This window comes from Pyxicephalus adspersus, chromosome 3 (genome assembly GCF_032062135.1).
Source record: "Pyxicephalus adspersus chromosome 3, UCB_Pads_2.0, whole genome shotgun sequence".
Classification (NCBI taxonomy): domain Eukaryota; kingdom Metazoa; phylum Chordata; class Amphibia; order Anura; family Pyxicephalidae; genus Pyxicephalus; species Pyxicephalus adspersus.
Window position 1 is genome coordinate 137,521,643 of NC_092860.1, and position 27,954 is coordinate 137,549,596.

General features: G+C 36.1%; 1 protein-coding gene across 3 annotated transcripts in view; it reads left to right on the forward strand.

Annotated features, from left to right (window-relative positions):
- The window catches only part of SORCS2 (sortilin related VPS10 domain containing receptor 2), a 515,645-nt gene that overhangs the window by 390,726 nt on the left and 96,965 nt on the right, over positions 1 to 27,954 (forward strand). For all 3 annotated transcript variants that reach the window (XM_072406487.1, XM_072406488.1, XM_072406489.1), the window contains exons 6-8: positions 13,637 to 13,701; positions 19,228 to 19,346; positions 26,108 to 26,197. In XM_072406487.1, coding sequence (XP_072262588.1) covers positions 13,637 to 13,701; positions 19,228 to 19,346; positions 26,108 to 26,197 — 274 coding nt within the window. The remainder of the gene's footprint in view (positions 1 to 13,636; positions 13,702 to 19,227; positions 19,347 to 26,107; positions 26,198 to 27,954) is intronic.

Sequence of the window (27,954 nt, forward strand, 5' to 3'; positions counted from 1 at the left end):
TAATGCCATTGGACTGCAGTAACAGTAATGCATGTAATACCCTGTGGTGGAATTGTTTGTAAATGGCACTGGTGCACTATTGTAGTTTTATTGTGCTATGATGCATTTCAATGTGCTGCAATACAAACAAAACAGGCTTTATTTTTGTTCCAATAAAATGAATTGACTACCTTAATGCATGCATATTACAATTAGACATAAGTGTTAAGTTGAATGTGTTAAATATATCACTGATGATCAGGCTGTGATTAGGTTACTCTAATGAAAATACATAACAGTAACTAAGCTATTTTTTCTCTTCTGAACACTGTTTTTTGTATAGAACGCCATTGGGCAACCCATCAATTTGGCTCATTTGGATTTGCAACATTTCCTGAGATTTGCTGTTTAAAGCACTGGTAACTTACCCTAGGTGATATCCAGTAAGAATTAAATTGTTTGGGGGCAATTATGTGCTTTCTAACTTGTTAGAAGGTATTGTCACAGTTTACAGCAATTTTCCTGATTCTTGTAAAATGTCTCTGCATCATGCTTAGTCATTCCTAAATGCTGAACTCCAGGAAAGGTACAATGGATGAGATCAATCCCAGGTGAACGTATAAAAAACAGGTTCAATACTCTCCAGAGGAAAATCCAAATAAAAAACAAAGATGACATTTACCTTTTTGATGGGCGATGATAGAGTAAACATCTACAGCCAATTAAAGACTGTTCACCGTCCAATGCCCCATCTGCAATCTTATTGTGTTCTTTAATGATTTAGAAGTTGGTGGATGAAACCACAACACATGGTGGAGAATGCGGGCATGCAAAGGCATTTTCCTCTGCCGGGTGATAGTTCAAGTGAACAGCCTAAATAATTTAGTAATTCATCTAAATATTCCAGCAATACTTTTTCTTCAAGGTTTTAAAAATATGTAAATTGATTTTAGATGGGTAACTCATTTACATTTGTCTATCAAACAATTCCACAGACAAAGTTGGTTCAGCATGGTGTGGGATGGAATTTTTCATTAAAACAATGTATTTTGTTATCTCTAACTTTAAAATAATGAATATATAATAGGAAGCCACATGCAACCTTCCATTTTTTGTTGGATTCAGTCCCAGTTCTATGTCCACAGTGGCAGTCATGCTTTTAAACAAAAATATTTCTAGCAGAATTTCATGGTAATGTCAGACTACTTGCTGGAGAGTAGAAATTGTTGGCAGTACATCTCACATCACTCCCATCCTTTGTTTCAATCCCTCAGAACAACCATAGTTTTCATCTGACAATGAGCTAATTGAGAATGTATCAGTTCAGAGCTCTTCTGTGAATGAACTTTTCCTGCTCTATAATGATGATCTGCTCCGTGTTCTGAAAAGAAGCTTTTCTTTGACTATAGTGGAAACAATAGCTGGTAGGAGACTTTAATTAACCCCCCTATAAGCTGCATTGTGTTGCCTATATTTTAGCCTCAACTGTAATGAAACGTTGCTTCATAAAAATGCTTTTCCCTTTGTTCGCAATCTGAATTGAATAAATAATCCAGTACATACAAAAAGAGGATTCTTATGTAAAGCATTGACATAAACTTTATCAGATGGGTCTTGGTTTCTTTTCTTCTTTATATGAAAATACACAGTGTAATTTGTATAGCATCTTCAGATATTATAAGCTTTCTTTTACTTGTATCTGCACATTCACTAAACAATATGCATTTGTACCAAAAGGGATTCATTTCCCAAAAACAGTCCATAAGCATTGTCTGTACATATGTTTGTTGTTTCAATAAATAAAAATCTGCTGTTCCAGTAATTTGATGGAACAGATGACCATATTGCTCCAAAAAAAGTATAATGGAAAAAAGTACTCCAAAGGTCCACTTATAAGATAACAATTAAATGTATCAGAATGGATAGTGGTCATCTAAACTAGAGAGTGAGGGGCAATGTGGAACCTACTTCTATCACTAAAGGTTTGTATGGAGTGAGAATCCTGTCTTATTAGTAGTATAGTCCTAATTAGGAAATGTGCTGCCCCAATATAAAAGTTTAGCACCATATTTATTAGTTGTTGCTCTAATGCCTTGTTAGTACTAAGTTAGAGGCACCCTTCAAATCATGCTAACCCCCAGTGGAACTTTGATAAGATCCCTTAGGGGTGATGATAGGGTCATTAGAGATTGAAGAAGGTTTATTTGCTTTTACCAGTGGGATAATATTTCATAATACGTGATAAGGATCAACTCTCGGGATCAATTCTGCACATAGCATTCTTCTTCAGCTCCAGATTTGTTTGAAACCCCATTCACATAGTTCTATCCAAGTTCAGTCGTCACGTTTACTACCCTGACACCTTTTATTAGTAAATTTTTATCTAAAACTAATTTAAGTTGGCCTTTCACCTGGCAATTTATTAGAAGATGTCAATCACTTTTATTGTAGGGGGAATCATGGATATGATCTCAAAGAATCACCAGAAACTTAGCTATTTACTACCCACAAGTTGGACCAATCACCACAATTTTGTCTATTAAGATGGTTGCTTAATAAAACAAATTGACAGCTTTATTCCAGTGCAATAAAAGGTTAAATTGAAATAGAAACAATGGTATTATATTGTCAATTGCTTCACGATTTCACCAAAATATGGTAGTAAAGATGAAATCTCAGTTACTTTCTCAAATTACTATGTTTAAGACCGGCTCATTGTTCTTGAAGTAGCTAGAATGGTAAGAGTAGCACTTATCCTAAATATTTTAATTAGAAAAAAAAGATACTCCTTTCTCTGGATACCAACCCCCTGGTGCAATAAATAGGTTAACCACATTGCACTGAATAGTTGGCATAGTTTAAGACAATATGGTTAGATAAAACATAGACCTACCCCAGTGTATTCACTTACATGTGCTAAAGACGTGGAGCCTGATTCATGTGCCTATAAAATATGTCCTAAATATTATGACAATTAGAAGGCACAGAGACCCTCCCCTTCCTGGTTTTAGACACAGCTGTAGGTGTCACCGCAAATTCCTCTGTATTTAAATCAATTTGGGTAGATGGATTGAACCATTTGGTTGATATGAGAGAGTATAACTTGTCATAACCAAACAAGTAGAAACCTTAGATTAGGCTGCTCAAAATGAAGGTAAACCGGTGCATAGGAAACACTATGTCCTATCAGTATTATTGGTACTGATAATGCAGTAAAGGGAACTGCAGGAAAATTGGTGGTACTTATGAAATAAGGTTGTGGGTCTTGCTGTACACAGGGTTGACATATGCCCTGGCAGGACAGTATAAATACATTATGGAATTACATTATAAAACAGAGGTAAATGTTTGTCCATATTGGCCAATGGAAACAATATTGAAGTGAGCCCACAAGTATACTTTAAATGTGCATGCAATGTAGCAATTTGCTTGATCAATAACACCCAGTTACATTATTCCTTAATGCTTGTGCAGAAGCCCAGCCAAGTATTTTGCAGAGAGGATTTGCCCGAGTTAGGCACATATATATCTCGCTCAGAAGACATTCAGCCGTGTCATCTTTTACTACCGAATATTTATGTTGCCCAATCCACCTGTTTATTTGCTGCCGACTGCTATGTTTATTACTAAATAAATTGCTCTATGAACTCGAACATTATTTTATTACACTGCCTGAAATAATCCTGACAAGTGTGAAATATATTGACTTTTCCTATTCTCGGCATTAAAAAAAGTTTACAATGAAATACTTCATTTCGAAGACATTTTTTATTGGGCGTTTTGGATAGCAAAACTTGCATTAGAAATTGCTTTATTGGATTAGACAAATATTTCCAAGTACCGTATTTAATTCTCTGTGATTACAAAACAACCTGTCATGTTCTATCCTAATATCAAGGCGCATACTAAATGGATTACTATATTTATTATTCCAACTTTTGATGAAGCAAAAAAAAAAAAATCTGAAGTTTTTTTTAGTACAGTAATATAGTCTATAGCTCAGTGTTTCTTGATCTTTTTAACATGGGAGAACCCTTGGAATAACTTTCAGGTCTTCAGGGAACCCCCTACTATAAATATTATATCCACAGCTCGACAGCACTGTACATTAGTGTGGTGATCAGAAGGAAGAATAACACATTGCTGGCCATTGGAACGGATGGTTACCCCTATAGACATCCAAAAAGATCATTAGTGTCACCTAAACTGATCTGAGAGTCACAATTTACTCATTGCTCAAGGAACCTCTAGCAACTTCTGGAGGAACCCAGGTTGAGTAACATTGCCATAGCTTAGGGGGCAGTTTGGTGGTTTATACTCTAGTCGTGCAGCATTAGAGTCTCATAGGTGGGCAAACTGGTGCATAATCAGGATGCCTGCATGAACAACATGAATGTGCAGATAGCCCTATGTGGAGGCATTTCTTACTCATAGTTTTAAGTCCTCCTTCCACCTGGTCTTTATGTTTTACCCAGACATGGGTATGGCAGTAGTTCATCCCTAGGAATGAACGAGCAAAATTTGTATATTCGATCTCGCTGCGCATCGGGCCTTTCTCGCTTACCGAACATGTAAGCAAGAACGGCCTTGTGAATTCGGCTGTTGAAATCGAATTTTTCAGGACCTCCAAGAGCAATCAGAGGAGCGAAGCTCTTGCAGCCCTAGAAGAACTGTAATATGTGTTCTTGAATAGAGATTCTCTTTCCAAGAACACAGGAGTCCCACGGCTGTGCTCGTAAATGAATGCAGCTGTGGGAATCATCGCAGGCTGCATTCATTGATAAGCACAGCCACAGGACTCACACTGAAAGGAGGAGTACCGTGGCTGTGGTCATAAATGAATGCAGCCATGGGAATCATCCTGTGAGGATGATTCCCAAGGATGCATTCCTTTGGCTGAGGAAAGGTAAACCCTGATGGCATCATCCCTTCTTCCTTTTCTAGGTAAGCTTCTAACCCTGTATCACACCTACTTGTAATGCTGGCACACACAGTATGTACTCTTTACTACTTTTAAAAGATTACAAAAAATGAATAAAAATTGCATAAAGTATCTTACAGTCACCAATCAGCTTCCATCCTACCCTAAATGTAATTTGACATGCAGGAAGTGGAGTAAGGGAGTGGTAATTTAGGAAACAAGGGAGGGGTATTAATCATTTTCTATTCTTTTTTTAAAAAGTGCAAAATGTTTTCGGTTTAAATACAGTTAAAGACATCCGGCATATTGGTTACAGTTATCACAAACTTGTAGAATTTTAGTTTCAGCATACATAAAATATCTTTTTCTGTTTAAACCTTAGGGGAAGTACACTTGTCAGTTTCAGGAAAAAAGGAACTATTTATAGGAATTAGTGTAACCCTAGAGTAGGATTTAGCATTACATAAGGATCATGTGACCTTCTTGTCTCCAGCATTGTTTAGCCTAGAAGCCTTCAACCTTTTCTGTAACAGATTTAGATGAAGAGCTTCTCTCCAGAGATGCAAGCTTTAGAAACAAATACATTGCTCCTGGTGAAGCTTTGCTCCTGATCTGCAGCATCTTCACATTTCTTTCTTTTTCCAATACGTCTCCCCGTAGAATCCACCATTCATTTTCACTAGGACATTGAAGCCTTTGAAATGTACTTCCAAACTCCCTTACAGTTTTCGAGGTTGGATGGTGCCAATAATTTCCTTTTTGAACATTTGCAAACCTTACTATGTACTTGCTTTTAAACAAAGGTTGACACATACACGTCTACAGCAATTGCACGTTTCTTTTTTTTTTTTTCAGTTGGCTCCTATAGACTATATATTTATGGGGTAAAATGTCATGCTGATGAAATGTATAACTGCCTATAATGAACTGGTTTAGCTCCAGGACCTAGAAAATAGAGACAATCGCAGACCCTTGAACTGAGTTACATCTGAAAAGCGTCTGTCTAGAAACAGTTACATCTGGATATGATTTCTCCACCTGGAGCAAAACAAATAATGCACAAATGGAAAACATTGCAAAGGAGAGGCCATCAGTGAAGACTTTATTAAGATATTATGTTACACAATTTACATTGGGATGGCTACGGGCAACAACGAATATAACAAGATAATGGCTTGTTTGAAGTTGCAATTCCCAAAACACAACTGCATGTGTAGTGTATTAAATTATCTTTATAGTTTTAGAGTTCAAGTTAAAATAAGTACAGTTACTATGCTTTAGGGGCTAGAATCAAATATATTAATTTTTTTTTACAGTAGTACAGCTTTGTTTATTGTGTACACTTATGATGCAGTGAGGTCACTTATGCTAATTGCCTAATGAAGCCTTGGGCAACTTAAAAGCTTCTTATGATTTAAACTTTAGTTTGTCATTAAAGTGGACCTTTACATGGAATTTTAGTCTTAGCTTTAGTAATACAATTTCCTTAAAAAAGCCCCACTATTACTCTGCTATGCTGCTACCTCCTAAAGGATCTGGGTGCACATAATCCTACGAGAATGCATTCCAACCATTACAGCAGCACATTGTTGTAGGATTTTTATTTCCCAGCCCTTCTGGAAGAAATAGTGATGTTACTTACACCTCCCAAAAGCTTTGAAAATTGGGTCAATGTAATTATTTTTTTGTTTTTCAAACTTTGTTGTTCAGTGGTTTATTTGAGGCAACTGTATTTTTGGGGCAGGGGCCATGAGTAAAACATACATTTCATTTCAGAGATAGATTTGATTTTAGGAGAATCTGCGCCTAAGAAATTCGGTGAATCCAAATGCTGACCTGCAGCTAAAAATATTATGTCTGTTCAGTTTGCATACTTTCATTTACCTGGAACAGGTGTGCGGCAAGTATAGTATTTTAATATTCATCCTATTCAGAAGGTCATTATGCTACCTAGACAGCTAGTTAAATATTAAAATCGACCTGGAATTGAATGCTTACTTTCTTTACAGTTTCCAGTTTGGTAAGCCATGGGAGGCATGGGTGACATCACTGTGCCATGCTGCTACCTCTCGAAGGATCTCGGTGTCCAAAATCCTGATACAATGCATTCCAACCTATTACAGGAGCACATTCTTGTGGAATTCTTGTGCCCATCTCTTCTTGAAGACAGTAATGTCACTCTCATCCTCTTTTCATATATATTTCATATATTTGGGCAACTAACATTTTCAGTAGTGGTCAGAAATGTCTACTTCTTTATTTCTCCCCAAAGGTTAGGTATGATATTCAAAAGCTTGTAATCCTTTGTTCAGCTCTTGTTTAGTTCTAAAGCTAATGAAGTATCCCCAATCGACTTTTGGCAAAAGAGACCAACTGGCATTCAAAGCAGCAATTGATGGTAACTTTCCAATATGTTATTTAAAATTGCATATCAGTCCTTCATAGACAATTTACCCAGATATGCTCAAACCATTCTATCCTATACTTTTATTGGGCCATGTCTGGCAACCATTATAACCGTCCATCATAATGTTAAAATATATAGATATTTCTTTACAAGTTTTCACATGTCCAGTATTTAAAGTGTAGAGCAAGCACAGTTTAAGCTTCAGATGAAAATAATGCCAGAGCAGCACACAAAAAAACACACATTTACTCCATCCATTCTGCATCGCCTACATAAATCATTTACACAGGATAACTTACTCCATGCAGCCAACTTGCCTTCATTAATCCTTTGATAGGAGACATATGCACCCGAGTCTTTTGAGGTACAGAATATTTGACAGACTTTCTTTCAGTCTGAGATGCCATCAAAAGGAACTAAATGAAATATTGAGCAGTGCTTTCCATGATCCGTCCCTTGATGTTCACCATCTACCATCGTTACAATTCTAGCTGTCACTCCTCTTACCTAAAGAGTTTAATTATTATTTAACAGCATTTTTTGTTTCTAAAAATGGAGAATGAAAGTGAAAGTGATGCTCAAGGCCAAAAAAGCAGAACTGAATGCAAAATGGGCCACTGTGTATAACTCAATGGTTTACTTGTCCATATTTTGTTCTTTCTATAACAAAATACATTTATCATATGACTCTGCTGCCCAGCAGACTGATCATATATTTATATAGTTATAGAAAGACAACAAATGAGCAGGCAGTACTGGGCTTTCCTATTACAAAGCATAGCATAGTCATCAAACAGTGTCTAAAATGTGTCCAATATGCCATGTTAAAATTAAATTTCCATTTAAACCCCTGCTGCAGACTCTTACCTTGTGGGAAGGGTGAGATACAACCGGGTGGTAACCAAACCCAGGTGTTAAATTTTAACCAATATGCACCCGGAGACAAGGACCTGTATTCTGGTTTGCTGAACCACTCCTATTCATTTCATTCATAACCAGGACAGAAGGGGGCTTAAGTACTGTTTGCAATGGCAAATTTCAGCATTCTTGCTTTAAAAATCGCCATCTAAAGATATTGTAAGGAAATTGTTCCTTATACCTACTGGTGATTGATATATTATCACCATTTCGTCATATGGTCATCATTTAGTCCAGGATTCAAAACATTTGCTAACAAATAGCAAATGTCTTTTAAGAAATTATTTGCAGTTTTGCTGGATCACCCAGCTTCATTGATGAAAGTGTATCCCCTCCAGCCTTGGAGCGCTTTAATAAATCAGGACCAATGTTTGGAACACATATTTAAAAAAATGTATAGGTTAATTTGTTCTTTTGTCTTTTTTATGATACATGTGTTTAGTTAGTCTTCATTAACACCTTATATCCTTTGCACTACATAATGGATCCTTAATGACTGTGGCTACGTTTTATGCTTCATTCAGAATGTCTCCTTTTGTAGCCACCCTATTGTCCTGTAAAGAGCTGAGACTACAAGTGGAGCAATAGATTGTGGAAAAATCACTGTCATATACCAGTATAATGGCTGTCATATAAAATCATTAGATGAAAATACCAGTTTCTTAGCTGATATACTGACTCTCAAAAGTTTAATTAAAATTTATGCAGATGGTTATAATTTCTCTATGGTCTTCAATAATGAAAATATATTGGTTAAAAATCAGCAGCAATGGAACACAAACAATTAAAAAAGTGTATTTTATAGAAAAAATAGGACAAATTCTTGTGATGCACTGTGCTTTAGGAACATCACCCAGGCTGGGCTTAGACCTACCTTTAGCATGTGTTGTGTGAAAACTAATCTGTGTTATTTACAGAAGCCTATTGAAAACAAAATGCTGCCAATGCACCCATCATATGTGAATAAAACACAAAACCCTTTTTTTCCTAAAGCATTGCAATGCATGTATGGTATGCACGTTACCTTGCTTTACCATTCCATGTTATGGTATGTATGATATTATGATGTAAATGGGCTCTTAATGTTATTAATAATAATTTAATTTTACTAAAATCTGCATACACCAGAAAACAGGTCCGAGGCTCAAATTTAAAATATACAATCCTCTTCTTCTTTTTTTATAACAATATTAATATGCATAGCAGTATTTAAAACGGAGGGACCAACCTGTTTTGCATTCTCGGCTAACCTCCAAAGACTCCTTTCCTGGCTATGAATTTTCTACCTCGATGTGCCTGTAAATTAGAAAATGTAATGTCTTCACATATGGAAGTTTATTATTAATTTTATAGACACGCTTATTAAAGCTGCATTAAATCCCAGCTATAATATACCAGCCCCATGGTGCAATAATTGCTTTTTGTGTGCTTTGATGCTTTGCATTTGGCTATATTTATGTACAAGATAAATAGGCATTTTTTTTTCCCTCCTTACCTTTTTATGTTTCTGGGCAACTTTCACTTTATGACTGAAAGATCGTCTCTTTGTTACATTGGCGATCTAATCTTTTATTCATTATGTAGCATTAATTACACATTGCTTTGCTTTATTCCGAGCCCAGTATGGCTTTTTATCCCTGACTTGATAAATTGGCTTAAAATACAGGAAACTGAAGATTGTGGAATACATTTCACAAGGCTGGGTATTAAAGTAATTACTTTCTGCTGTGCCTTATTACTGACACTACCGGTGACTGTTCACTGTAAAGGAAGAGTGTTTAGCGTTTTCTGCTTTGAATAGTCCTCATTTGAAGGCTTGGAACAACATTCACATTTTGTAAACTTAAAGAGACCTTGTCACCAACTTAAAGCATTTCTGGTTAAAGCACTGAAAAATCAAATAATATAAATGGTAGCTTGTAGTGTTTCTTCCCTTGCTTAAAAATTGGTCTAATAAAGCAAGAGTCAAATCCCTATCACAGCTCCCTCCATCTTTATACATTTTAGCCCTTTCTTTTTCTAGTTTCTAATTGGAATCTGCCCAGCTCCTTCATCCCTCTCCTCTTCTCCTTTTCTGTAGCTTCTGGGGCAGGACTTCAGGGTGGGCAGCACGGTGGCTCAGTGGTTAGCACTCTGGCCTTTGCAGTTCCAGGTCAGAATCTAATCCTGGCCAGGACACTATCTGCATGGAGTTTGCAGGTTCTCCCTGTGTCTGCCTGGATTTCTTCTGGATACTTCAGGATTCCTCCCACAATTCAAAAAAATCTGGTTAGGTTAGTTTGCTTTCCCCCAAAATAGACTATATATAGACTTTGAGGGAGAGCTAGTGACATGATTAAGAACTTTGTAAAGTGCTGTGCAATATGTCGGTGCTATATAAATACTGGATGATACTATTAATCCTAACGAGTTGAGTGAACTCTAAGATGCTGGGACAGCTGGCATCCAAGATGGCAGCACCTAATCATAGGGCTTTTGGATGTTCACAAGGGTTCCTTTACGGGGCTATATATATATATATATATATATATATATATATAGCTTTTGCCAAGTAAAGGGTACCATATTCCAATAGAGACTATAAAAAATTATTTATATGTATATATATAAATATATATATATGTATATAACTCAGCTCAACAAAAAAAAATTCACTTGCCAAGGATATTTCAATCCTTTTTTTAAGTGAATATGAAGGAAGTGTTTCATCAAACCAGCAGTTCTCCCAAGAAAAGCCAAATGATTTAATACAAGACCTAAGTCAGCCAAAACAAGCATCTGAACTTTTAGCATCCAGGCTAAAAGAAATAAAACTGTCTGGGACCGGAAGTTAAAATAACGGTTTATAGGACAAGAGAGGTGACACTCCAACCATATTTCAGTGAAGAGGGAGACTTTGTGTACTGTTGTAACATCCCTGGACTACTAGCCCGTATGGGAGTACCAGAATACCGAGCGGAAGACTGGCAGCTTTTCATAGACTGTTCTACTAGAAGTTTGAAATCTGTTTTACTGCATAATGGCAACTGCTATGCATCAATTCCAACTGGTTCCTCAACAAACAAAAGAATATGAAAATATCATAATGGTCTTACAAAACGTTTGCTATCATGAACACCAATGGTCCAGATGTGTTGATTTAAAAATGGTGAACTTCCTAGTTGGACAGCAAAGTGGATACACAAAGTACCCATGTTTCATCTGCTTGTGGGATAGTAGAGCAAAGCAGGATCACTGGAAAAAAGTGACATGGCCTCCAAGGGAAAACATGAAAAAAGGTGCAGGGAACATCATTACCGAGCCAATGGTTGACAAAGAAAAAATCATTCCCCCTCCACTACATATAAAGTTGGAATTATTGAAGCAATTTGTTAGAGCTCTGAACAAGGACCGTGATTGCTTCAAATACATTTGCAGAATCTTCCCTGGATTGATTATTGAAAGAATAAAAGCAGGAATCTTTGATGGACCCCAGATTTGGAAACTGATAAATGATTCAAATGTTAAAGTTAATTGACTGATACTGAAGCTTCTGCCTGGCACCGCTATGTCATGGTTGTAAAGAACCTCTTGGGTAACCATAAAGCCCAAAATTATGAAGAACTGGTACAAAACTTGCTCTTAAACTTTAAAAATGTGGGTGCAACTATAAGTATAAAAGTACACTATCTCCATAGCCATTTGCAAAAATTTCCAGAAAACCTTGGTGATTTCAGTGAGGAACAAGGGGAGAGGTTCCATCAAGATATAAAGGTGATGGAAGGAAGGTATCAGAGCAGATGGGATAGACACATGATGGCAGACTACTGCTGGAGTCTTCAACGTGATTGTCCTGATCATCAGTATAAAAGGAAATCATACAGAGTTTTATGACTTCTTTGTGATTAGTTCTGTAAATATACTGAATATAAAATATATTGACATAAGTATTTAAAAAATTTAATTTTGTATACGTAGGCATATCTAGTTTATTTTGCTTAATTTCTATGTTTAATTTGTTTTCCATGAGGTTATTATTGAGGTTATTATTTCAAAAACTAGAGCCAATCTAGCAAAACCAATACCATATTTGGGATCTGTGCATCAAACATAACCTAAAATGACTTTAATCTGCTTGGAAAGAAAATGTTTGTTGACAAGTGTAATTTTTGATGTTTTAAAATGTTTGTGCAAAATTTACTGCATCAACCTTTGCCACTTCCTGTATAGGTAATTCAGAACCAAACACATTGTGGTCCCTTCACATATAGTAATTATTATCATTAGTGTTAAAAAAAAATGTCTTGACTTTCACCCATACTACTTAAGTGAGAGCAAAATCACCATCCTAACAAGTTACCATGGGAAATCATACAAGAAGATACTTCTGCACTGTCAACAATAATTTTGGTATTTAGCATTCCCCTGGATATCATTGGTAGGATGCTGTTTAGTTGCCCCTAGCTAGGGTAAAGTAGGTAAATTTACTACCCATCTTTCCCTACAAGTTTTTTTCAACTTTCATTTGTTTATTTACTTCAACATAAGGAGGTATTGATATAATAAGCAGTCCATACTTTTTTTTCCACAAGGTTCACTTGTATGGCCAAAACTTTACATTTTATGGAAATTCTCAACCTTGTGAATATTGTTACTTGTATGAACACATGGTACATGCAGGAGCACCAAACTCTTTATGATATTAAGCATCAGACACAATCATATATTGCATGCTAGTAAATTTCTGCAGCATAAAGACAGTTTCCCAGAAGTGTACATATTTTATGACAGTAAATTATAGACATAAAATAATAAAATAAATGCTTTGTGTTGGTTAATAATGGACTAATAACTTAAATGTACTCTCTCATTAGTATTCACAAATATTATATTCAATTACATGATAGTTTTAGGTGGATGTTCTGATTCTGAAATTATGTGACAGGTCCCCTTTAAAGATCAGCTCCATGTGTTGCAAGCACCGTGCCTTTGTCTGATAATGAGAATAATATAAACATAATGATTATGTAAGTTTATTTTGCATATACAAATAAATATTACTGATTACAAAACCGTACATGGTTGGCTAATTGCTGGAATGATGAAATAAAATTTCACTGAGAAATAGCTGACAGTTTACAGTAATTAATGCTGCTCTACATCCTATATGATCCCAAATCAAGCAACAAATATAAATTCAGGTGCACTACTTACAAATGGATTTATTCTACCTGCTGCACCCTGGGTGTCCTGATCAAAATGCTACCAAGGTGGGCAAATCAATATGTTGTACTGGAGCTCAGCAAAACCTTGTTGCAAATTTGCTGACATTGACTAAGTTTCTGAAGATGTGTGCTCAGCCATGCTCTTTTATATGAATAAAAAATCATTTTGGATGAATATACCTAAAAAAACGTATTCTGTGTTTGCAGGTCTGTGGCTGGAGTAGACTCAGATCCAGGGATTGTGCACATGGAAATACAAGATTCAGATGGAGGTACTGTGTATTATTTGTATTTCTGGGAAAATATTGTTTTTGTGGCAGGTATTTAAAACCAGACCTGGTTCTAGCAACCATCAGCAATGTTTTATTTTCCAGGACAATTACCCCCAATATTGGAAAACATGCAGGCTGGTATCACAAACTGAACAGGATATGGTGGATAAATAATAAAAATGAAGCATAAACACTTATAATGCTACCACTAGGACAACAAATAAAATTGTACTTTAAATGATTTGTTTTGGCTTCGTCTAACAGAGCATTAGCCCACAGAATTACTTGTTTCCTTTTTCATTCATAGGAGAATGATAAACCGTGGAAAAATTAAGAAGTTGCACTATGTGGCTCCTCTTATACATTACAAACTGTGCAATCTCCTTTAGATCTATTAGCAACTATGTAGTGCAAGTGTACACCTTATTGAATGGAAATTATTAAACTAGACTAGGTCGATCCTATATTATTATTTTTTATTATTAATAAACAGGATTTACATAGCGCCATCATTTTTTGCAGCGCTGTACATTTGCCTAAACTATATACATAGTTTGGGCAAATTTAAAGTTAAATATGCAACAATTGTACGGTCATTTTGTATGGTGCATGGCGACCCTGAGTTTTGATTCCTCTGGTGATCATTTGTGTCCTTCTTTCCTATTTTAGAAATATCAGGGGCTTACAAGGTCCTATCAGTGCAAATCGCTGTTGCAATCAGCCTCTGCATCCTATAGAGATCCTACTAAGTAGATATTACAGACACCAATATCCCTGTTTACAGGTTTACTCAGACAAGACCTTAGCACCTTTATACTTCTGCAAAGATATGGTAAAGGTAACTATGCTGTCAGATTTTTATTGCTGTCTGTGTCCTTATTGGGTCATTTCCCCCCATGTTTAAATATTGTGACACCAGGACATAAAGTGTTGGAAACATGCTGGTACTGGAATACAGCAGTAAAAAAAATTATCACAGATGTTCAATTCTTCCCTATCTTTTCTAAAAATTGTATTTCTCTTGTCTCTGCCCCATTAGAGAGATTTCCTCCTTCCTGCGCCTCTGACCCTCATGTTACCAGGACAGGAAATCTCCCCATTAAGGATTCATACATCAATAATACTGAGATGTCACCTCCTCACATTTCATCCAGGTGAAGGATTATATTCAGCCAATGCTGAAGTGGGTGCATGTAGACAGGGAGTGAAGAAATCAGATTACAAGTAGGGATGAGCATCTGGCATTCTCGAGAAAATTTCCTCGAAGTTCTGATGGGTCTATTTCCAGAGACCATCGGAAATCACTATAGGAGGGTTATCGTGGCTGCATTCATAAATACAGCCCTGGGAATCCTCCTGTTAGTGAGCAATCCCCAGGCACTACAGGCAAGCACTCATTCTGACCTGTAGTGCCCGGGAATCTCTCACTGAGAGGGGGATCTCTCACTGAGAGGAGGATTCTCATGGCTCCATTCATAAATGCAGCCGCAATACTCCTCTCAGAGTGAGTCATGCGGCTTGCGTTTATGAATGAACGCGGCCGTGGGAAATATCAGAGGATTTTTCCCACGCTGCATTGATTCATGAGCAGCCAGCTGTGAGACTCACACTGTGTTTCTGGATAGAGAAACTCTATTGCTGCAACAGCAATCAGGGGAGCGGAGCAGCTCCGCTCCCCTGATTGCTGTTGCCACCCTGTAGTATGTGTTCCTGGATGCAGTTTCTCTATCCGGGAACACAGGAATCCTGTGTTCCTGGATTGAGAAAATCTATCCAAGAACACATACAACTATTAAAGAGCAGCAAGAGCAATCAGGGGAGCAGAGCTAACAGCTCCCCTGATTGGTCTTGCAGGTCCCAAAAATTTTCACGTTCCCGAATTTAAAAAGTCTATTCTCGCCTACAAGTTTGGTAAGCCAGAACTGCCTAATTAGCGGCGGGACTGAATTTAATAAATTCCCTCGCTCATCCCTAATTACAAGTTCTGACATGATACAAAAGAATATAAAACTTAAAAGAGTATTTAAAAAAATTACATTTGTGTATGATTTGACAAAATAAATGTTCTGATTTAGATCTGCTTTAAGCCATCAATAAAATAAAATCACTAAGACAAAAAGTACCTAATATGCTTATACCACTTCTGTAATGCAAGGTTTGTATTTTGCATTTTGAAGGAAAAATTTACTGATCTGACTTATCCAGGGTTTGCTTGCGTCGTGCAGTTTGTGATCTTTAATGATTGCATAAATGCATTGCAGCACAGAGTTCATCCTAGGACTGGGCACATTAAACTAAAAAGGTTTTTACAATAGATGTCTTCATTATTCCAAGTCCCTCTCTGCAGTCTCAATGCAATCTTTAGAAATAAAGCACTGTTTATACTTGCCTGTAGTGAGATAGAATAATAGAAAAGGCAGAGGTTATTTTTGCAAAATTGCTTGGTAACCCTAGATAACCCTAAATATATGAAAATTAATAATGTGTTTTAAACATTTTGTTATCCTTTAAAAGTCTTTAAAATCTTTACCAATTCCACTGTTACACTGGGTTGTGACTGTGAATATATTATACTGATACCAATACTTTCTATAATCTGGGTAAATATATACAATATGCTGAAAGTACAAATTGCCATGAACACATGGATAAACTGAAAAGGAAACACTGCCTGAACAATTACTGTTAACAATAATTCTCCAGGTAACCACAGGAGAATAAATTGTATTTAGAATAACAAATTCTTTATTATTCATAGTTCATTCTGTTGTAAACACTTGTCAATAATGTCACCTTTCTGTGCACCCTTCCACTATTTTTTATAACCAACTATGTTACAAAATTGGCATTGATTTTACAATTACAGCTTGGCATACAATTTTAACAGTGTCCAAACTTCTTATTACTTCTAAAGTTACCCTACCCCACTTTCTCAAAATAATGTGAACTTTGAAAAACAGTTTCCTATATTCCGTAGTACAATAAAGCAACTGGGAACAGCCAATATTGCATGATTAAGTCATATCCTGTTCACAGAAGAGAGCTACTTATGTCCATAAAAAGCTATCTATTATTGTGGATTTTGATTTGCCATTGGCAGTCATCCTGGTTTGTTTGCACTGCAATTATGAGCTTATCTTCTTCTATGTACATCAAATAACGTAGGTACAGCACTGGTTGGCCACTTTAACCTCCATAATAAAGTCTAATAAGTTAAAACCCTTTCAGATACTTAATGCATTTTTTTTACAAAAAAGGCATAATACAAAATATTGTGTTCAACTAGTAACTATGGCAGGCAACACTAAGGGAACAGGGGTGTTTTTTTTACTATAGGTCGGTTTTCAGGACAGTTTTTTAGTGTGGATTTGACTCATTTTGATTGCATTGGCCTCCTATATTTTTTAGAAAAGTGATTTTCCTGTAGTAATTTTAATTGCTACCCAATCCACAGATTGGTGATAATATCTAATGACTAAGCTCCCAAGTTATTTATTTATTCCACTTGCTCCTCTAGGAAGATATTTAGACAGCATTAAGTCTTAATCGCTACAGTCCTACAAATAAAACCACTTCCAACAACATATTGGAATCTTCAAAAAGTATTAAACCATTAATCAACTAATTTTTTTTAAAAATTAGAAAAAGTTTCATGCCAGATTCAGATTCAAAATTAGCTTTTTTTTTATTCAGATTTCATGCCAGATTCAGATTCAAAATTAGCAAAATACAAAAATTACAAAACACGTAAATGGGCCTCCCTTAAAGGACAAATATCATCAAGGATCATCTATATCTTTTTACAGAAAAATACAAGTAAACCACCTAAAAACACAATACATAACCGATATTAGCTATCTAGTAAACTTACATGGAGTTCTATTCTGGTGTGAGCCAAACCACAATGAACACATCTATCTGAATAGCATCATATATAATAAACAGACAAGGGAAATAATGTAAAGGGGCAATGCGGTAATATGAAAATAAAATCTATGCTGGCTGTGATTGTACTCCGCCATATCACTAAAAACTAAATCAGGTAACAGTGGTGCCCTACCAGGTCATCTCTTGCATTGAACATCCAAAGCATGGAAGACCTTCCCCAGACCAGGCAGCTTCTTCAGGAGAAGTTTTTGGATCAGCTTTGTAACTTGGTTACAAATCTCAATGATGCTGGTTCCGATGTGTTGTATCAGTTTATCAGAGTGTATCAGAGTATATAATATGTATATAATAATTTAAAATACTATTTAAACAATACGTTGCACTACTATAGTGTTGGTGAATCCAATGCTTGGTATGCAGAATAAAGTTTTCTTTCCATGTTATTTGTCGATATTACAGTCCTAATTATGATCAATTTAAATCAATCCCTATGATTGACTAAACCTATATGATTTACCTATCACTTGTTCTGTTACAATCACTTTCAGCATTTATATCTAAGTGTAATATTGACTCAGTCACAAAAGTGGTTTTAATTTCGGTACAGTAGTTACGGTGTCAATGCAAAAAAATGAAACAAATTTCTTGCTTGATCAAATTTTGATTGACACTAACCAAAAATAATTTAGAACTGTAAACGCAGGTATGATCATTTTAATTGATGGTTAAGGTTGAGAATAATTAGTTTAATGAGAATAGGAGGGGAATTTATTGCAGTCAAGACTTTCAGATTCAGGAAGAGAATGCCAATGGTAATAGTCATCATAAAATATTTTTTTTTTGGGTGGGGGGCAAGTGAAGCTTCTTACTTTGTCTTTGATCTACCTTAAACTGCTATTTATTATCAATATTCTGGTGGCAACAATCCTGAGCCCTTCTGCAAGCTTAGTTGGATGGCTTCCCACCTACTGCAAGTTTGATTTCAGCTGCTTGCTCAGAATAATGACACACAGGGTCTGATTTATTAAACCTCTCCAAGGGGAGGATACACTTTCACCAGTGAAGCTGGATTCAGCAAATCTAGAATGAAGTTCTAGAACGTCACTTGCTATTTGTAAGCAAATGTTTTTAATCCTTGAACAGATCCAATACAGGTTTGCCGGATAAACCAGGTTCACTGATGAAAGTGTATCCTCTCCAGCCTTGGAGAGCTTTAATAAATCTGGGTTATAGAAAGAAATCAATTAGCTGGTGTTGAAATAATGATAACGTAAGATATAAATGAGATATATTTGTATATTTCTGATTATTGTCCCCCTGTCATTTATTGGTGAACCTGTATTATTTCTGAACTGCATCTTCTACAAACCATACGTGCTCACATGTGTTCTGTGATTTGTAGCTAGCCAGATTTTATTTATTACAGGTTAGCAGGAACCTCCTGAGACTGCGAGAGATACAACACACTTTTATCTGGATACATTTGTCTCGCAGTGGTTGTCGACTGGCTCGGCACACCGCTCCATACCTTAACTGCAAATAAAAGTGGTCAATATTTATATTGTGCCAAGCGCTGTTCCTCCCTCCAACTGCCTCTTTGAGATACTTAATGTTTCCACTATTGATTTTGCTCCGCAGGTTATCGATACGTGACATGCCAGATTCAAAACTGCTCTGACAAAATACGAACATTCCCGTTCAATGGGTACATTGATCGCAATTCTTTAACTGTACAAGATGATTACATCTTTCTTAGGGTAAGTGGCATAACATTAATATCGCTTTGAGCACTTGAATTATGGGGTATTAAATAACATAAGTGGAGCTCTAAGGGAATTTCAGTTCAGCACAAGTTTCTTAGCCGTATAAAGGTCATATTGATGGAACCATGTAACATAGCCATTATGTCTCTACTCTAAAATCAGCGTATATTGTAATGGCAGCAATCGTACATTGAATCTATGGGCTTATTCTTTGCTACCTTCACATCATTTTCTTAAATTGTGTTTTTTTAATTTGGAATAGCTGTATCTGTGTACATTTTTATTATCATAATTAACATCTTACATTGTTTAATTAGAAACCTGCAAAATGCTTTTGTGTCCTATATGTGGACAGATACCGAACCATACTTTGCAATAATTATTTAAGTCATTGTATAGGGTGCTAGTAATTGGGTAGGTTGGAATATCTGATCTGATTGCCCGCACATCTCTGTTGTCCAGAGTAGAGCAGTAATAACCTCATAGGCAACATGTGCTGCAAAAATTTATATAGGTGGAATTGAAAAAAATCTAAAGACAAAGGAAACACCCTGGCAATGCTAAATGTTACTCGAGTTCCATTACCCTGGATTTGTACTTAAATAGAATTAAAAAATGTAGTAATTGGATGAAAGGATTAGCAAAGTATAACGACTTTGGTGGTTAAAGGTTTACACTTGCTACTTGCATGCTCGAATTTGTGCCACTTGAGAACTAACGTCTGCACATTTGAAAGCTGGCGGCAGTGGTGGAGGAGATTAATTCAACCTCAAAATATGGTGCAGGTTCTATTTTACTTCTTTTCTTGCTTGCCTGACTTCCTCACAACAATGTGTTTTGCAGCCCTCTATACCTTATATTCTCCAATGTGAATGCAGAGCAAAAACACAGAAAAATGGAAGATAAAAATATCTTGAGACCCAACCTAAAATTATTCACCTAATTGCTTCACATTGTTTACAGCTACAATGGTCATTGAGGGTTTAATTTAAAGCTCAATTGCTCTCTAAAAATGTGGAATTTTTTTTATTTTTGGTACTTTAGCCACAGGGGAAAGGAAATCATTTTGCTTTTTTTTTTAATTATTTTATGGTTCTGTATACTGTCTACTGTATACTTTCATAGTATTTTGCTGTCTAGTAGGTAGATAGATAAATCACCATTGACCGGCTCTGGTATCTTATATGCCTGGGATTGATTTATTGGAAACACAATTATAATTAGAAAACGGGTACCTATACCATTTATATGAATAAGAGAAGATCAAGTAGGAATTGGTATTGTTTTTCAAATGAGAGAAAATTATTATTATTAGATGTGTGTACAAGCAAATCTATTCATATACAGTGAAACCACTATATAGAAAAGGTATGACAATGCTTCCCATATCCAGAAACATGAGGGATGACAATGATACACATCACTGAGCTATTGTTATTAAAGTGTAACAACATCTATCCACAAACCAAGCCCAGCCAGTCCCTCAATGTGGCTTTTCTCTTCATTCAGTGGCTAGCCGTTCTGTCCAAAGTCACCATCTTTTTTTTCCGGGTTCTTCCTCAAGTCACCTGACCTCACACACCACAGGAACGAGATTGAAATACTTTTCTTTCTCAAAATGTAAAAATAACGAGTGCCGACCTCACTGTGCATGCATTAGATCGAGCACTTTTTTTTACATTAAAGGAAAGCCCCCTGATGGTGCATGCCCAATATCAATATGACTTCTCAGACTTGATACGTACTGTATCTTTCGGCTGATTGAGCCTCATTATTTTTATTGTGTACAGTGGAAGAAATAAGGAACTCCATAGGTAAATTCAGACCAGGAATAAGCAATGGAATATTCCTACCTAATAGATTTACAGCTATTGTATGCTGGATATGGCAAATGTGCATCGCTATCTCTTATGCCATGCAAGGGCTTGATTTATAAGTATGCCTAAGCAACATGCTACCATGTCAGAGACATAGAGGGTATGATAATACAATGTTTAGTGATAAGTTGTATTCTGTGACAGAGATAACAAAACTACCAAAGCAGCTGTGACCGTATAAAATGCACATTGCAGCAGACTATACTACTTTTGGTTCATTGCAGTGGTAAAAGATATTTTCACCTTTATATTGTAATCAAACTGTCCCATTATTATAGGAAATCTTGACCATACTTAAATCATTCATATGGTGCTGGACATTTGCCCATAGCTTTATAGGTTACACAGATAAATCAAATCTTGTTATCAAAAAAGCTTCACAATCTAATCATACATCTCCAGCTTTCCTGCTGTAAATCTAGCCCATGACATTGGCGCTGGCCACCATTCTGCCTTACCTGAAATGACTAGCCGATTCCAATCACGATCAGGTTTCTTGATGATTAGCACTCTTGCCTTGGAGCACTAGGGTTCCAGTATTAATATTAATAAACATTAATTATATATTATGGGCAGCACAGTGGCTCAGAGGTTAGCACTCTGGGCTTTGCAGTGCTAGGTCGTATCTCGGCCAGGACACTATCTGCATGGAGTTTGTATGTTCTTCCGTGTTTGTGTGGGTTTCCTCTGGGTACTCCAGTTTCCTTCCACATTCCAAAAAACATGCAGTAAGGTTATTGGCTTCCCAAAATTGACCTTAGACTGTATTAAAAACAGTTGACTGAGGTAGGACATTAGATTGTGAGCCCCTTTAAGGAACAGCTAGTGACATGACTATGAACTTAATATGCTCTGTAATATGTCGGCCATATATAAATATAAGTCAATATATATACTATATTAAATTTGCATGGAGATTATATGTGGGAGGTACCAACATACTAGTGGGTTATTGGCTTCACCCAAATTTAGCCCTAGACTATGTAATACATATATATATATAATAGATATGGTGTTAAACTTCCATTTACCAAATATATTAGATAGCAATAAATATTGTGGATGTATAATACAGTTTTAATTCCTTTCGGGTTAAGGATCAATCTTCCAATGCATATTTTATGATTGTCTGCTTCTAGACTGGAGGTCATACTGGGTTCTTATAAGGTTACCTAAACTCTCTCTTCAGTTTCAATCAAAGATGGCTTTTGCATGAAATAAAAATCATTACCTACTGAGATCAATAAGCATCTTACTTAAGTTAATCACGTTTTGCGGTTCAGCTATCCTCACTCTGCCTCCTTTATAACAAAACTATCATCTTAGCAAGCTCCATAATTGACTAAAACGGTTTAGATAGAGTTAGCAGCAGGCCTTACTACCCCTGGGGATTATATTTGTTTTACCAGCTCTGGCTGAATTACAAAATGCTTTGTTTACTTAATACCTTTCATCTATATGCACATTTATGTGAATACCAAGAACACAGTCCTAATACTGTACCCATAAAATAATAAATTGTACTTCCTTTGATAGGGTTACTGATAATCCAAGCATCCTAATCCTACTTTAGTTGTTTCTTTCCATGGAATCCTGCAGGGAAGAGGAATTAAAAAAAAATATACAAGGCGCATTTACAATGTAGCACAAATAAAATACTTATATAGTATTACAAGACATTTATGCTCATTCATGTGGCATTTTTACTTTAAACCCAAATCCAGCCAACATGTTCTTTATTTTGGCACTGGACAGAGACCGCTCCCTCCCTCATCTTTCTATAGGTAATGTAATGAGAAAGAATTTACCTTCATGTCACACTGTGACCAGAAATGGCAGAAAGTATGTATTTAATCCAAAAATAAGTCTTTATTCCAGATCAGCTATCATATAGGGTTGTCTGTGTGTAGAGCATGGATAAGTGCAGGATTTAGATATATATATAGATATATATATTTTGGATAAACACAGTCTAAAGTTTTATTGATTTAATGTTTAATATTTATTAATGTAATGGTAAAGTGGTCTAAGTACACTACTGACGCTTTTTGAGCACAAACAGTATATGGTTTATCCACCAATTCTCCATCATATTTGTCTGCCATGTTTTATGTCTTGATGGAGGTATATTCGCCACAGTAAAATATTATTGGTAATTCATTTCAATTATTACCCCCAAAGGATGCTTTGCATGTCTTAAAAGGTACAGACACCTTCTGGGAGAGTCAAATCTATGTATGTATCTGAATGCCAGCACCTTCTACTTTACAAATGGCCAACTATGTTAAGGGAGGCTTTATAAAGTGACTGTGTACATTTAAAATGATCAGTTATTATATAATATTTTTATATATATATATATATATATATATATATACACATATATTATAGCCATAAATAAAACCAAGCACTAAGGATAAGCAAATCTGCTTGAGTGTGATTTCACAACTTTTTACAAATTTGAAATGTTTTTGGCATACCCAAATAGATTCAAGTTTAAGTAGAATAGGTATTTAGTTAAGCAAGCTATTGTTAAACAAAGGGCATGGAAAAACAGGCTTTGCTTTTGAGGGGCATTTACAAATGCGTAAACTGTAAGCGCTTTCCAACAGGTCCAGCAATATGGCTGCCTATCCTTTTAGAATGCTGAGTTATTTAATTCCTTTTCCTTTTAATTCCTTTTAATTTTGAATTTGTGACCCATCTTACCAGGGGCAAAAGCTGTGCTCATAAGGTTGTTCCTTATTTCTGGCAGTGAAGCTGCAAAGTTTTCAGCCAAGATTAGTAAAATTTGCAAACCTCAGGGATTTTCAGCACCCATGGTAGCAGTGAACCCAAACCTAATCCATATCCAGCACTCACAAATGGAAATAATCAATTATGTTTCAGTAGCCATATAATCCAGGCTCCATAGCCTTTTCAAGCATTTGTAATACTTTAACTTCATTTTTAATGTGTACTCTAGAAGCCTTGTGTTGAGTAAGTAAATATTCTGCTTTCCCTGTCAATAAGTAAGCAGCAACCTCCAAAAATGTCAAAATATAGCAAAGATTCTGTTTGTCCCATAAATCTGTTTAATTTAATTAAGTTTCAGGAAGGCGCCCATCCACTTTCCTGGTACCTCTCGATTCACTGGCTTCTGTCAGAATAACGAATTTAAATCAAAAGTGTTACCTGCAGCAGATAAGAGTAATTCATTTTGTTTGATGGCTGCGCCACCGATACGAGGCTGGACAGTGATGGATGGTTTAAATGGCTGCTTACTTTATAGAGTGCACAATGTGAAGATATGATGCAGCTATGAGTGATTTATGAAAGCAGAAGGAAAACACAGCTTATGTTGTTAGTTGAAAATTTACAGTAACCAGGCACTATAAGCACTTAACCCTTTCAGGGTCAGCACAATGCAACTCTTTGTAGAAATCTGGCCGTGTAGTGCTGAAATGTTATACCCAACAGAGTGACCATTTTAATAGCAGAGCTTGAAAGCCATAGCTCTAAGTAATTCTTTTCTGAATCAGTCCATCAGGGTATTGGTCACAGGGGTTGTTTTTGTAGGTTTCTTCTAGTTTGGTTCCACAATCGCAATGCGTAGAGGTAGGACAACTAGTTTTCACTCAGATTGGCCCCCAATGTATGAGTGCGGTAGGGACAAAGCCCCTTAGGAAGGTCCACATATTCTTCCTTTTTTGCTAAGGATTCTGTGGGTAATCACAAACACTAAACTGTAGATTTCAATCTTATGCTCTGGTCAATATAAACTTATGCTCTGGTCAATATAAAGGTGTCTTATGGCTGTTTCACCCCCCTCATGTGAGCCACAGCAGCAGATCATGGCACAGTCTGAAAGGGCCCTTAGTCTTCCCCTTGGTTTTTTCACCTATTTTACAATAAAGTAAACACATCAAAGGCAGTGAAGCTGTAGAAAATCTGAATCCAGCCAGTAAAAATACATTTTCAGCACCATTAACTTAGTTTTAGGGATAAAATCCAGGCATTCAGAGATGCCTACTCAGATCTTCAAATATCTTCTGGAGTGTCCAGTATCTTCTAAATCCAAGACATTCTAAGATGGAAATCCTGATATATTCTTAAGATGTCAACAGCTTATCCTACTTCTGTATCCTGTTCCTCCCTGCTGGCTACCCAAGTATTGGATCATCAGGTAGGCATGGGAGGTACAAATCCTGACATCATCAGGAAATGCCATAATATGCATATTTACAGGCATTCCAGCCCCTGCTTGCCATATAATAAAAAGTCAATTCATTATATTTCTGTAGCTGAAACTAGTATGCTTTGGATAGATCAGGAAGAGCTAGAGTCTTTGTCAGCTGCCCTTATTGAGGGCTTTCCCTCCATTCTCTCTCATCAGCACAAGAAACATTTCCAATAGGGACACATATAACACAAACAACACAATTTAAGCAGATATAGAACATTTTGAAACATTTGCCTGTTGTATATTGTCCTGTTTATACAATTGGTAAACCTTGATAAGAATATTTTAGCCTTACATGCTGTTTCCAAGCTAAAATAAAACGTTGGCTAGAGATCCACTTTAAAATTCTTATAGATGTAAACAGCCCATCCTCATTTAAACTACTTGAAACAGAATTCTAGAATAAACTGCCTCACTTTAAATGGTGCCAAAATCTATGTGCACCGTAGGAAGGGAACTAGTAAGTATGTATCTGAAATAGTGCTTGGGACATCATTTCCCCCAAAGGAGTGTTATAAACATTCCACCACTCACAAATCGATTGAAATTAGACTGGTATATAAACTGGTATTATCATGATTTTTTACATACCTGTACAATAAAAACAAAAACTTTGCTATAATTGTTCTAAACCACTACACTTTGGTCTTTTGCAGACAACTACAGGAAACCAGACCAAGTATTATGTGTCATACCGCCGGAATGACTTTGTGCAGATGAAACTACCAAAGTATGCTCTTCCAAAGGTAAGCCAATCAATTGTATCAGGGTACTCAAATCCTGATTCACTACAATGGAGTAGAATCCATCCTCAAAACCCTGAAAAATATTGTCTATTCCCATCTCCAATACACTAACTGATAGACAGCTTCGTGTGCATAAAGCTACAATGGGGATGCTCAATACATAATTGGATTCAATCATGTATATGACCATTTTTAGGTACAACTCTAATGTAGCAAAATAACTAAACTAACAGGTGGTTGGTATGTGCCAGGTGCAACTTGTGCTATTACAGTAAGAAATAATTTACTACTGATAGAGCATCCTGAAGTTTAAATGAAAACATACATTTTTTTAAAGTAAGAAATATCCCCAGGTTACAGAGCCCAGGCATGTTGATAAGTCATATAAAACCAACTGTTGCAATTTGGAAAGTGCTTTGATCATATCCTCTCCATACTGTATACCCTGGAAGTCAGAATCTCACCATTTTTCTGCTTATTAAAGGTGGACAGCAGTATTCCTAAAGAAAATTACAATTGCAGCATACGGGGAATGGGAATGTGGAATGTTCCTCCATATTCAAAAATAACAATATATATCCAGGGTACTTGATACTAATTTGAAATTGGGGGGGAGAAATCGGTAAGTAAAAGCGTCTCTGCAATAAAGTGAACCTCTTACTGGGCCCAGTATATTAGACAGAATGTACAAGGCCAAGGGCTCTCCATATTTTAGATTGCTATAAAGATCAATGTGCTTTTGATTCTCTTTATCTTTTTTGGACATAGCCATTGTCTTGTTAAAATAGAGTGCCTGTGGCATTATACTTTTTGTAAGATATATGTGAGAGGTGTATGTTTCTCTATATCGGAGGATGAACATCCTGTATCTTTACCTCATTAAAGTATAACCTGTGCCCTTAAGGTGTTCATTATTCTTCTTTTCATCTTTGCCCAATATGGAAAATTTCAGCTATATAAAAATTGTAAAAAGTTGTGAGTTTATTTTAACGCAACCCATTTATCTGAGTAATACATGATAAAAAAAAAGTCACAACACACGAATGTGATTTTTTTTTGCATACATTAGATCTTCAAACAATGCCTACAGTTAAAGGTGATTTACTTGAAAATGACAAATATGATTGATGTGATATATTCATTGTCATATTATAAAATTAACAAAAATGCAGATTTGTCATGTCAAAAAATAAATATGCTGCTATATTTTCCACCACTTCAAATCATGAAATGAGCATTACGTGTTCCCAATTAGATGCCAAATATAGGAAAATCCTTAGGGAGCAGAGGTCTTAACTAATCCCTAAATATCTGGGGTTTCAGAAAGAACATGGTAACAGTAACCATACTTGGCACAGAACCCCATACCAACTGTGAAATATCATGCTTTAGGGTTGTTTCTGCTTCATTGTCTGGGCAGTTATCAGTCATCAAAGCAACTATGAATTCTGTATTTGTATTAAAGTTTGCATAATGAGAATATGTGGCCAAAAGATGAATTTGAAGCAAAAGTGGATCTGTTAAAACAATTTTAATCCAGGGCATATTAGCAAACCAATAAAATGGCTCATAAAGAAGAAATATCTTCAGGCGGGTAACACCTTGCTAGGTTCTTGGTCACTTGCATTACACCACTGGTTCTTAATGAAACAGCATTTGCAGATTTGACAGTATGTGTCAGTGAGCCATACCTAACTGCTCCCTGCCTCCCCTATTCATTCTCTATGGGGGTACCACAGGTAGATGGTACATGTAGC